At 44.0% G+C, this 13,348-nt stretch overlaps 1 protein-coding gene across 5 annotated transcripts in view; it reads right to left on the bottom strand.

Moving 5' to 3' along the window:
- The window catches only part of LOC496175 (II-FBPL precursor), a 36,282-nt gene that overhangs the window by 10,305 nt on the left and 12,629 nt on the right, over positions 1–13,348 (bottom strand). For 4 of the 5 annotated variants that reach the window (XM_041567019.1, XM_041567021.1, XM_041567023.1 and 1 more), the window contains 4 exons: positions 8,114–8,396; positions 7,864–8,015; positions 3,183–3,456; positions 2,705–2,859 (listed from right to left, as the gene is read on the bottom strand). In XM_041567019.1, the coding sequence (XP_041422953.1) occupies positions 2,705–2,859; positions 3,183–3,456; positions 7,864–8,015; positions 8,114–8,396 (864 nt within the window). The other variant, XM_041567022.1, reaches the window with a different exon arrangement.

Genomic DNA, 13,348 nt, shown 5'->3' with positions numbered 1-13,348 from the left:
CTCAACTGTGATAAAAAGATTCTGGCTTGGGTGCTTGCACAAAGGTTGGGTGCGGTGGCTGGATCTATTCTCTCAGACTCTCAATTCTGTTCAGTAGAAGGTAAAAACATCTTTGGTGCATTTAGCTTAAGGGAGGTTCTAGAAAGGTGTAAGACTTGGCAATGGGGTAAGTACTTTCTGTCCTTGGATCAGGCAAAAGATTTTGATAATGTTAATCATGAGTATCTATGGGTTGTTTTGCGTAGATACTGCATACTGGAAGAATTTGTAGAATGGACTAAATATTGTATGAAGGGGTGAAGAACTTCCCACTTATTAATGGTTGGAAAGGTAAAGACTTTTTGGTGAAGGCTGGTGTGAGTCCACTCCTGTTTGTGTTTTCTTTGGATCCTTTCCTGAGGAGACTGCAGGATAGTGGGCTTGGGGGGGGGTCCCTTTTCCGCTGGGTGGATCCTTTCAGTCTGTCACCTACGCGGATGATGTCACTCTTGTAATATCAAAACTTGAGGAGGAGGGAAAGGTTTTGGAGCACATCAGAATCTACTCTGGGGCCTCAGGGTCTCAGATAAACCAGGAAAAGTCGAAAGCTTTTTGGACTTTAGCCGAGGAACCAAGCTTTAAGCTTGTAAAATTTCGAGTGGCCCCAGGTGTAGTTAAGATCTTGGGAATCAAATTCGGGAAGGCGGATCTAGCAAAGGTAAATTGGGAAGAAAAACAAAATGCCGGTCAAGCAAAAGTTCAGCGCTGGAAATCATGGAAACCGACTTATCGAGAAAGGATTGATATTATCAAGACTTTCTTGATCCTGCTTTTTCTTTTTATCTCCTATGTTTTCTTGCTGCCAGAATCTCTCTATACCGGAATCCAGAGCCTGTTCTTCCAAATGCTTTGGAGGAATAGGCTCAACCCGGTAAAAAGAGGGATCATATTCCTACAGAAGAAGAGGGGAGGGCTGGACATTTTTTTCTGCTTCATCTTTCTGAAGTTTAATTTTGGATGGGTGGTGCAGGGGAGAGAATCGCTGTGGGAATCTAGTGTTAGAGGTTGGGCATCGCCTTTTATCCAGGATTTGCTACTCTGTGGCATTGTGAAAGAGGTTCGGGTAAGAGGAGGCCTTGCTCCCTTCTATTTGCGACAATAAAAATATTGAAAAAATGGAGCGTTAGCTCAAGGGAGTTGAGAACTCAGCATAGAAAAATATTATATTGTAAGATTTTAGATCTTCACTTTGTATCTCCAATTGTGGTTAGAGACTGTACAAGGAGCAGTTGGAGGAAAGTTTCAAACTACTGACAAGCCAAAGGATCCCTAGGAAATATTGGGATATTGCATGGCTATCAATACAGGGAAAGCTTTTTGTAAGAGGTAATATGAAATATCTAAGTATCATAGACAGAGAGTGTCAGTGGGGGTGTGGAGTAGAGGAATCACATGAACATTTTTGTTGGACTGTAGAGTATCTTGTACTTTAAGAGCAAAAGTGGCAAACAGTCTCCATTTAGACGATTAAAAATCTAAGCTACAGCATAGAGCCGGTAGTAAAGATAAAACGATTCTGTACATCATTATTACTCATGGCACATGAGATGTAGACTACTGGCAAATTGAATACATCAATTGAAATTACAACTGAGATCATATGTAGAGAAATCACCTTTATTAAAACCAAAGAAAGGCAATACTCTGAACAATATAAAAAAATGTGGCATTATCTGTAAATTTTTACTGATGTTTGGATGCTATTGATTATACTTTTGTTTGACATTGTACATATATGTTTGTAAATCTGAATAATTTTAAATAGAAATTCCCTAACACAAGATAAGAGCAGCACTCAATAGAAAAAATCTACTGCTGAGATTTAGGACGAAAGAAAGAAAAAAGTTATCAATCACTTCCGTGTTACATACATCAAAGCATGACTTGTTTGCTTCAGTCAGGCATTAGTTACACAAATGTATTATTAATTAGTTATTAATAGTAATAAGTGAATAAACTTTCTTGTTTCATAGTTATAAGATGAAAACATGTCACTATAGAGAGGAATATAATGACAATACGTGACAAGTGCAAATAAAACTTTGTGTTTGACCATCTGCAAATGGGCGTTTGGAATTCAGAGACCTGTGGAACAGCAATGTTAGTCAGTGCAGGTTCCAAATGAGGAGGGTGGGGGAAGCATTTAGGTGCCCCCTCGCTCGCCCCTACACACCCCAACCTTGCACACCATTCAGAGTCAGGGCCACATTACCCTAAGCTGGCACTGCTCTCTGCACTGATTTCTCATCTGCACTTCCAGAATGAGGTCCTGCTCCCCTTACTGCTCTTGCACTTGTGCCCCCTGGGGTCAAAAATGACCCCTAATGTATCTCAGCTGGGGAGTTGGCACAGAGACTAACCTATGAATATGTACATAGAGGCAAGTAAAGCAACAACCTTTTCACAGTATCTGAATCAGCTTTGACACTTATGGGCCTGTGCCATTATTACCTTCCCCTATTGTGTCAGTAAGTTGCCCATGCACAGAAATTGTAAGCTCTATGGGGAAGGGACCTCCTTCTTTCTGTGTCTCTCAACACTTGGCAGTTGTATACATGTTCTGTAAAGCAGAAATATTACATTTTTGTCATCATGATTGTGAAAAAATGTCCTTAGAAGCCACCGGCTAACCACAACACAGCACCTGGCTCCTAGCCACCCTTACCTGCAACACATTTAACTTCTTGCCCATAAACCTCCACTTCACAGAGCTGGAGATTTTCTGCCCTCCCGGGAATGACCACACTCACATACTGACCCTCCATCCCATGACAGGACAGAGTGATAGTGGCCTCAGAGACGCTGTTTATGCTGCCGCATCTGACAGAAAAGACAACATTGGATTGTTTAATTGGAGTCAGAACACGGGGAGGAAGAACAGTGAACATATATTATAACATTAGCATTCAGCCTGCCTTTGGCTCTTCTTCATATTCTAGTCGGCTGTCTCACCCCCAGGCTGAGTAGTAAGGAGATACGCTGCTTGATAAATGAGTTTTATTGCTGATCATTGTACATTGTGGTGCAATTACACAACAAGCACAGAGTTGGCTCCTGTACAATGAATTCACTTGGGCACAAACATAAACTCAAAGTGTAGCCCTGCTGGTTAAAGGCAACAATGAAAAGAATATGAGACTCACATTGGGTTGTTGTTATTTGCTGAATTTCCAATATGAATCTGGGCTCCCAACAGTCTCTCATCGCAGCAGTCTCCTCTGTTCACTATCACCACTTTGTCCACTTTGTATCTTTTCTTTAGGTCCAGCCGCCACCAAGCCGGGTTGTCATTATTGGTGTGGGAACATGAGCCCAACATCATATTTGTCACCTTATTGCCATCAATAGCGGCACCAGCGTTGTACTCGGGTCTGTAAGTTGAGCTCTGAGTGGCATCTCCCAGTCTCGCCAAATTATCTGCCAACACAATGACATCATTTATTGTATAATATACGTTATATATTGCAACTTTTTTCAATAGCCAAATAATTACAACACAGCACAGGGATCAGGGATCAGCTGCATCAACAAATCTAATTCCATATAAACACAACTGAGGGAGGAGAGACGTAAATTATGGTGAAGTTAAATCAGAATTTGACAAAGATTAGTATAAATGGTTGAGCCACATATATCCACATTACCTTCTCCCCAGTCTCCTGATATCTGTAACCTACAAATAATCGCTGTCAGCTTCACTACTGTATATGTGTGACCGAGTGTATAAGAAATACAGGGGCAGAATCATTAAGTATCAGTATTACAAACCAGGTAGAAGTTTTAAAGGGAAACCACTATGGGAAAGCATGTTTTTTTCAAAGTGCATCAGTTAATAGTGCTGCTCCAACAGAATTCTGCACTGGAATCCATTTTTTGAAAAGAGCATTTTTTTTAATATTTAATTTTGAAATTTAGCATGGGGCTGGACAAATTGTCAGTTTCCCAGGTGCCCACAGTCATATGACTTGTGCTCTGATAAACTTCAATCATTTACGCCTACACTGCTAACCAGATACCAGGTCCCTGACACCTCTGATGAAGGATTTGTTTGCATTGCTAGTCCCACCTAGTGGTAGACATGAGAATAATACCAAAGCAGGAAAACCAAAACAGGACGGGGGATCTCCGCCTTATTAATAGGAGGGCTGGTCTATCTCTCGCTTTTCTTTTCCTGGGTCTAGAGAAAGAATTTGACAGGGTGGATCACCAATATCTTATAGGCACTCTGCAAGACTATAGCTTTGGCCCACAGTTTGTGGGCTGCCTTAAAACACTGCACTCCTCTACAGAGTGTTTTGTTAAAATCAACTGGTCTCTGACTGCACCTCTGGCATTTGGAGGAGGTGTTCAGCAAGGATGCCCATTTTCAGGACAACTGTATGCACTGGACATTAAGCCTCTCCTGTGTCTTCTAAGGAAGTGGCTCACAGGACTGGTACTCAGAGATCCCGACATGAGGGTGGTTCTTTCAGCATATGTTGATGATGTAATCCTTGTGGCCCAGGATTTAGTCAATGATGAGTGGGTACAAGAATGCCAAGAGGTCTATGCTGCTACCTTATCGGCTCAGATCAACTGGACCAAGAGCTCAGGCCTTCTGGAAGGTCCTCTACATGTAGATTCCTTGCCTCCTGCTTTTAGTGATATGTCATGGGAGACTAAAGTCATCAAAAATGTAGGAGTCTGTCAGCTGAGGAGCCCCTGTCTCACAGAATTCCATTGAGCTTGAGGAGCACATCCATACACGCCTGGGAAAGTGGAAGGGTCTTGCTACCGTGCTTTTTATGAGGGGGAGGGCTTTGGTGATCAACCAGCTGTTGGCCTCTCAGCTCTGGTACCAGCTGACATGTCTTAGCCCAACCCAAGAATTCATTGCTAAGATCCAGAGAAAGTTACTGGACTTTCTCTGGTTGGGAAAGCACTCGGTCTGTGCAGGTGTTTCAAGTCTCCTCGTGAGAGAGGGAGGGCAGGGAGTTGTGTGCATACACGCTCTCAAGTGCACACTTTCCATCTCCAGCAGATAAGAGATACATGTATGCAGATCCTTCTCCACAGTGGTGTACACTAGCATCCAGCTTTTATCACCTGGTATGCAACATGGGGTATGACAGGCAATTGTTTGTCATCAAACCTGAAGTATTCCTAAGAGGCCACTCACCATTGCTGGCTTATTACCAAGAGACTCTAAAGAACTGGAGCATGGTCTCTGTGTAAGGCAAGAAGCCATTCGGGGGCAGACATTCTAACTGAGCCCTTACTTTATAATCAATATTTTAGGACTAGGATGTTAGAATCCACCAGCATCCACCACCACCTTTTCTGGGCTCAGCTAACTAGACTTGGGGATCTCCTGGATTTTGAGAGGTCAGATTGGGTGAAAGTTCAGGCAGTTATGCAGAACATGGGATTCCTCACCACTACGGTTCCACATTGTCTGTTCCAGGACACCCTATCTCCTGATTCTCTCACATTCATTGATGGGGTTTTATGTGCTGGAGAGCCATGTCCAAAATCACCTGAAAACTTCCACCCTGCAGCATCTTATTTCCGACATACTATTAGGTATCAAGATAAATCACCCTAAAATCTACCTTGTGCATACTTATTTGATGGCTTACATTTACACTAATTTATAAACACTGGCAGTTTTATGTGGGATAAAAGGTACAAAACATGATGTGACCTGTAAAAACCATATATGAAAAGTACACATCCAAAATGGTTCATTATGTCTTTCTACTCCAATCTACTCAACTGCAAAGCTACGGTAAAAGCAGCATTTTTTATGACATTTCTGAAAATCGCCTCAAAATTGCAGCATTTATCTCACCCAATTTCTTATATACAATTGGAAAACATCCTAAATATTGACTACAAGGGTCTATAGAACAGTTTGATGCCCAAAATGCATAGATAGACCAAAGCAGCTGGCATATAGTGCATATGAATTTTTTCCGCTTCCAATTCGCCTTCTGTGAAAAAGACCCTGACTGCGTATTTTGTGCTACAAGACCCACCTAACAGCACAAAGTCCCCTAAAACCATTTATTTTTGGAAAGTAAACATTCTGATGGAGGTTAGAGGTCTACTGAATAGTCTGATGCCCAATATGCATGGATTTACCAAAGTATATGTGGTATATATGGAACCCAAATGATAAATGTGCATATGAATTTTCAGCTACTGAAAACAGAGCCTCGATTGTGCATGATGTGCACCCCCGAAAACCATATATTTTTGGTATGCCAAAACACCAAAATTATTCTAAGGATACATAAGGAACAATAATGCAGGGATAAAATTGCAATAAAACCACAAAAATTGTATAAAAACTTAAAAAAAAAACAACTTATAAATGTATGTAATAGTGATGTGGGGGGTCAGGGTTTCCCTGACCCGCAATTGACCATAACTCGCCCTGCTACGACCCGCGCCCGCCCGCACCCGCTTCCGGGGGTCCTTTTATAGACCCGCCCCCGACACTGACGTCACAATGACGTCACAAAAGGGGCGAGCACACGCGAGACTATAAAACCGGAACCCGGATGCTGGCATTTAAAGGTGGCGGCCGGGGAGAGCAGTAGAAGGGTCCTGCGGGTATCGGATCGGCCTGCACATCACTAGTATGTAAGTATGTGTAAGTATAAATAAAGACCACTTACCATTCCTGGAGCAGGAGGGTTGATCTGGTTGCTGGAGGGTTCCTGGAGCAGCTGTCAGCGGAGTTTCGTGCAGCAGGAAGTTGGTGGGTGGGACCAGCAGCACAAGGAAGTCAGGCAGAGCAGCAGACGCATGATCTGCTGCGTCTGCTGCTTTTAGGTCAGACCTGCGATAATCCTGTTGCAGGACCGACATGTCAGTCCCCCAGTTTCATTGCCCAAGGGGCTGTCAATTCTGCCCACTCTCTGCAGAGGTGGCTAAAGCCGCCAATGCAGAGAGAACCGGCAATTTCTGCAAGGACATATGATGTCCCTGCCTGCCAGCACATACACCGTACGTGCTTGGCAGGCAAAGGGTTAAGTACACTTTTAGTTCTTTATAGAACAGTCCGTTTCTAGAAACATTTCATTTTGGCTTTCTAGTCTGCCCTTTCCAGCATTTAGTTTGTTGGGAATCACTGCCCAACAGTTAATTTAAAAAAAAAAAAACAAGTTAAAAATGTTTTATTGCCACACAGGATATTCTCAGGATATCCAAGGGTATTGACAATATCTGTAGTGGCAAGGGGGGATCTCTTTACCCTTCTCTACCATCCATTACTCCTACAGTTGAGATCCATGGGGAGGACCTTTAGGCAACCCAATTCTTTCAAAGTCCAAGGGATGAAGGGCCCTAAGATCACTTACACATTAGAGATATTAAGGAGCTCTGGGGGGTACTAATGACCAACTGGAGACCCATGTGCTAGATGTGGTCCTCCAAGGTACTTGTATGCCCCCTATCCAGCCAGTGGGATACAAGACTGCTTTACATGACCTCATTATTACAGTATAATCTAGTCATCAATGTGCTGTCTCAGATAATTGGCCCATTGGCTGGATAGCACTAGAGAACACAATGGAAATGTTACACCGAATTACACATCTGCTCACTATTATCCCTCACAATGATTTCTCTTTAGTAAACTGAAACTGAAGTTGTGAAATCCATTCTCTGAAACGACTGTTCTGGCAGATACAATAAATACCATCAGGAAAGGGCTTTTTTTAGCAAGTAACAAAGTTATTGATTTGGGGACTAAACAAACAGTAGATATGGCAGTACATAATGAGCACGTCTACAGATATAAACAAAAAAGATAGAAGGGCTAATGCCGAGTCTTTCCTTTATCATCAGATTCTTGCCCATAAACCTCCACTTCACAGAGCGTGAGAAATTCCTGTCGTCCTGAAATAACAACACTGAGGTACCGACCCACCATCCCATTGCAGAACAGAGTGATTGTAGCTTGGGAGGCATCACTGATGGTGCCACAACTGGAGAAAAAAAGAGAAGTCAACTGGATTAATGATGATTATTTACTATATTCCATAAACAAAGGGCAATGAGCCAAGATAACAGATTAAATTCTTACATTGGGTTATTGTTGTCTGCAGAATTCCCAATACGAACCTGCGCCCCCTCAAGGCGCTCACTGCAGCAGTCCATCCTATTCACTATGACCACAGAGTTGACTGCATAGGTCTTTTTCAGGTCCACATGCCACCAGGGCTCAAAGTCATTGTAGGTGTGGGAGCAGGGGTGGATCATTGCATTGACCTTGTTATTTCCATCGAGAGCTCGTTCAGGACCAGGCATTGGATCATGGACATAGGTAGAGCTTTGGCTGGCAATTCCCAGTCTTGCAACATTGACCCCTGAGGAGAAAATATATTTTCAAGTCATCTTACTGCAAGACAAGACCAACTGTCAGAATAACTATCCAGCTCTTCTGTAACACATGTCAGATTACATAACATGGTATATGTATATTCTCACAGTGTGTGCATGGGTTTTCTTCAACAGTCCAAAATTATTCAGGCTGTGACAGGGTGTTTGGGAAACACCACTGTCTTAGAGCAAAAGGCACATAAAAGAGTGCATTTAAACTGCATTGTATGTGCTGCAAAGGAATATTTGGCTCAGGTAGGGTTAATATTCCCTCTCCGCCAGGTAATTAAGTGGCAGCTGAGAGAGGAGCTACCTGGCAATGTAAAAGAGCTGTGTGAGCACAGTTCAGGGGTCTCCAAACACCTCCTAGAGTGGAGGGAAGTGAGGGGCTGTGAGAGACAGAGCTGGGCAGAAGGGTCTTTTCTGCCAGCAAGAGAGTTCCAGAGGTTGGAGCCTAAATCCCTTGTGGGGAAAGAAAGAGGAAAGGACTGGCAGAGGCTGGTGAGTCTGAGTCCCAGGAGGGGAAGCCACAGGGCTGAGTGTGAAGCCCAAATACTTCAAAGTGCAAAAGGATGAGAGTTTCCCTTGATGGTGAGCGACCAGAGGGGGGGGGTAAACCCTGGAGTGTATTTGCTGAACTGTACCCTGCATGTTCTACAGTGAAGTTGAACTGTAACCTGAACATTTTTCTGTTGCCTTTTCGTTGGGAATGTCCAGTGCTTAATAAACCTGTGTTTTTGTCTGAAGCCTTGGTGTCCCTGTCTCGAAGCTCAAAAATCCTACGCTACCTGCCTACCAAACGCTAATTCCCCCAAAAAGTGCATGTGCAGGTCAGTGGCAGGTTACATATTGGTACTCAGATGCGGGCAGAGCTTTAACGAGACATCCACCTGTTTAAGAGATTGTACTAATATGGCAACTGGTGCTGTAAATCCCCATGCTACAGCTGTTCAGCAGGAGGCTGTGAGTGCTATTGGAAAGCAACAGGAACAGCAAGATGGCGACTGGTGGCTGCAGTTCCACCGTGACTGGGAAAGAGTCAGCGAGCCAAGTCTGGGAAAGAGATTCCTAAATGCCTCACAAGTGAAGGGTGAGCATTTCTGTGAGTTGCAAGGAGCAGTGGCAGCTCCTGTAAAGTCTGTAGGAAAACAGACTAATTTTTTTTGTCTACCACAAAGAAAGTTCTACCAGCAGGCTTCCTTAAAGGTGTGGCGGCCTGTGGGATTGCAACAGACTGCCAAGGAAGTGAGAGCAACTTCGCTTGTGCGAAAGGAGACCCCTACATCTGGATCCAAGGCAGGAAACTGGTTCCATAGAGGTGGTACCCCAAAATTGGAGCTCCAGCAGAATACCAAGGAGAGAGGCTATGCTGATTTCCAAGTCCAATCTGGCATATTTGGCCAGAGTTCATCCCCAGCAGTTCCACATTGGATGCCCTACAGGAATGGTGAGACTGTTCTTAAAGGGGTGGTTGAAAGGGAACGGCAGGCTGGAGAGATAAAAGACTGGGACTGTGGGAGGAAAGGCAAGGTCCTGGGAGCTAAAGAGTTAAGTGTGCAATCAGAGTGCACTGTGCCTGTTAAAGGTATTGCTGAAAAGTCAGTAGAGGTGAAAGTGAATGGGATTTCACTGTGGGTCACACTGGACATTAACTCAACTAAGTCAGTGGTGTTGCATGAGCTGTTAATGTTTATTCTACTACCGCACGAGGTCCCTGAGATGCAAGAGAACTCAAACCCCACAGTATATCTAAATTTTGAAACCACCAAAGGGACTGTTAGCCACTCACTTATGGTTGCGAGTGACGGTGAAGTGGAAATTGTTCTGGGAACAGACTTTCCCCTATTCTGGGAGTTGTGGGGAAACCACAACCCAATGGATGTGGAACAATCAAACCAGGAGGTGAATAATGTTGGTGTTATGCAAAATGTTATGTGTAATTTTGCTGTCCAATGTCCAGATGGGAATCCTATGTGTGTGACTGTGGGGTGTGAGGTAACACCCATAGTAAAAAGTATAAGGGGGACCCCCAATGTAAATGTGTCCCTAGAGAAGTTGAATGAGGTAATTCACAGTGGGGAACACCAAAAAGCAGAGCAGGCGCGTCTGCAACAAAGTAGCTCAAGTGAGAGAGAAAATGTCTTGAGTGAAATGTGCCTTAATGTTTTGCTACCTGAAGGGTTAAAGCAAAGGGAGAAAAACTCTTTGAGGAATGTCTGTGATTCCAAGTGTGAATGTCTTAAAGGTGAGGCAAAACCTAAGCCCTGCACTTTGTGTGACTTGTCTGTGAATGTGTACAAATCTGTGTGCAAAACAGAGCCTGTAAAGTGCAGTAGTTGTTCTGGCCCAGGTCATATGGCTGATAATTGCACAATTGAAAGGTCTACTGCGGCAATAACCGAGCTGATCAAAGTCTATGACCAGTTGTGTCTGCAACTCAACTCAGGTGGAGAGTCCCAGTCTACTGAGAGCAATCCCTTAGAGAGACAGGGATATGTCCGGCTCACTGAGTGTGTAGTGAGTGAGAACAGACCTGAGTGTGCTGATATGGAGAATGGTAACATGGCTTTCAATGGGGATAAGCCACATGGAGTGACTGTGGTTGAAAGCGAAGTCATGACTCCTGTGTTACATTCCATGGAAGGTGTCTTGCAGTCAGAATTGGTCTGTCTGACAGAGGATGCATTGGGTCCCAATACAAGTGATGCCAAATGTGAGTTGCTTGCTAACCCTGAGCGTGTGACCGAGTGTGTGTCTGGTTGTATAACACAAGTCTGTGAGCAAGATGCAACCAGAAAGCAGACTAAAACTGTTGGCCATGGGCTTGAAGTAAAAGCCCTTGGTGTGTTTAAAAACCCATCATTGCCAGTGGTGGAAGGACACCCTATATCCCAGGCAGTGGGTAAAACTGAAATGCAAAGCGTGCAAGATTGTAACAGAGATGCCAAAGTGTGTGTGTCTTCCCTAGTAAATAAAATTCAGGAGTTGGAAGTGTGTGTGGCTGCTCCCATAGAGACACATGTGTCGGATTCATGTAGTAGCGATAATAAGTTGGCCTTAAAGTGTCCATCCGAATGTGACTCCCATGGTTCAGGCATGATAACCAGGGAGAGTAAAGTAAGGCAAAAGTGCAAGCAGAACTGTGGGAATGAGACACCTAAAAGTGTGTTAAGTGAGAGACCTGAAATCTTTGACTGCCAAGCTGTGTGTGTGAACATAGCCAGTACAAATGTTGGTGTAGAAACTAGTGCCATGAGTGTTAATGGTGATAAGCCAGACAGAGTGTCTGAGGAGGTGAGTGATGAAAATGTACAACTGCCTCCTGAATCTGTGTGTGTGCAGGTGCCAACCACACAACTATTCTCCAGTGAGCCCATCTGTGTGAGAGTTGAAACACAGTGTTCTGGAGAGGAAAATGTATGTGAAGGCATATTTAAAGGGGAAGTTAAAAGTCCTTTAGCAAAATGTGTGCCTGTCCCCACTGAAGTGAAAATGACAGATTCAGCACCAGCTGAGTCTATCAAAGAGGCATGTGAGTTAAGACCTGATACAGAAGAGGTCAAGTGTGGGTTGCCTGTTAGCACAGAATGTGTGTTTTGATTGTGTGTCAGAGTTTGTGACACAAATCTCTGGTAAAAAGCACCCTACAACCCATGAATGCAAAATGCAAAGTGTTCATGGTGTGGACAAAGACACTGAAGCATGTGTGTCTGATCTTGCCCTATTGGATCAGAAGCAGGAGACTGAATGGTGTGTGACTTCCTCCATAGAAACACATGTGTTAAATGTCTTGCAGGTTAAAGAAAGGCCAAGATCCCTTTTAAAGGGATGCGCTATGGACAAACGGGTCCCTAGCCCTGTAGTAAAAGACAAAGTGAGTGAAACCTTGCATTTCAAAGGCAGAGTGAGCCCTTTAAAGATAAAAGGTTCAAGTTTACAAGACAGCATGTTTCTGTATACTCTGATTGACATGTATGTGTTGGATCTTTCACATGTTAAAGAAAGGTCAAAATCATGTTTAAAGGGTTGGGTAACTGAAAAGCGGCAATCTAGCCCTTCAACCAAAGAAAGACTGGAGGTAGAAATCCCTTTAAGAGAGTTTCTTTTGGGATGGCAATGTGTTCCGCCCCTGGGTCGAAACAGAGGGGGAGGATATGTGACAGGGTGTTTGGGAAACACCACTGTCTTAGAGCAAAAGGCACACAAAAGAGTGCATTTAAACTGCATTGTATGTGCTGCAAAGGAATATTTGGCTCAGGTAGGGTTAATATTCCCTCTCAGCCAGGTAATTAAGTGGCAGCTGAGAGAGGAGCTACCTGGCAATGTAAAAGGGCTGTGTGAGCACAGTTCAGGGGTCTCCAAACACCTCCTAGAGTGGAGGGAAGTGAGGGGCTGTGAGAGACAGAGCTGGGCAGAAGGGTCTTTTCTGTTAGCAAGAGAGTTCCAGAGGTTGGAGCCTAAATCCCTTGTGGGGAAAGAAAGAGGAAAGGACTGGCAGAGGCTGGTGAGTCCCAGGAGGGGAAGCCAGCAGGGCCAAAATACTTCAAGGTGCAAGAGGGGGAGAGTTTCCCTTGATGGTGAGCGACCAGAGGGAGGGGAAAACCCTGGAGTGTATTTGCTGAACTGTACCCTGCATGTTCTACAGTGAAGTTGAACTGTAACCTGAACATTTTTCTGTTGCCTTTTCGTTGGGAATGTCCAGTGCTTAATAAACCTGTGTTTTTGTCTGAAGCCTGGGTGTCCCTGTCTCGAAGCTCAAAAATCCTACGCTACCTGCCTACCAAACGCTAATTCCCCAATAAAAGTGCATGTGCCGGCCAGTGGCATGTCACAAGGCAAATAAACTGGATTTAGGATGTTGTGTGATGTTAGACTATGAGCAGGCAGTCAATGAGGAGTCAGTCAAAGGCAGAGGAAAAATAGCATTGTCCGTTTATTC

The sequence above is a fragment of the Xenopus laevis genome, chromosome 6L, assembly GCF_017654675.1.
Source record: "Xenopus laevis strain J_2021 chromosome 6L, Xenopus_laevis_v10.1, whole genome shotgun sequence".
NCBI lineage: Eukaryota > Metazoa > Chordata > Amphibia > Anura > Pipidae > Xenopus > Xenopus laevis.
Note: the sequence above shows the minus strand (reverse complement) of the source record. Positions and strands in the feature narration are given on the sequence as shown.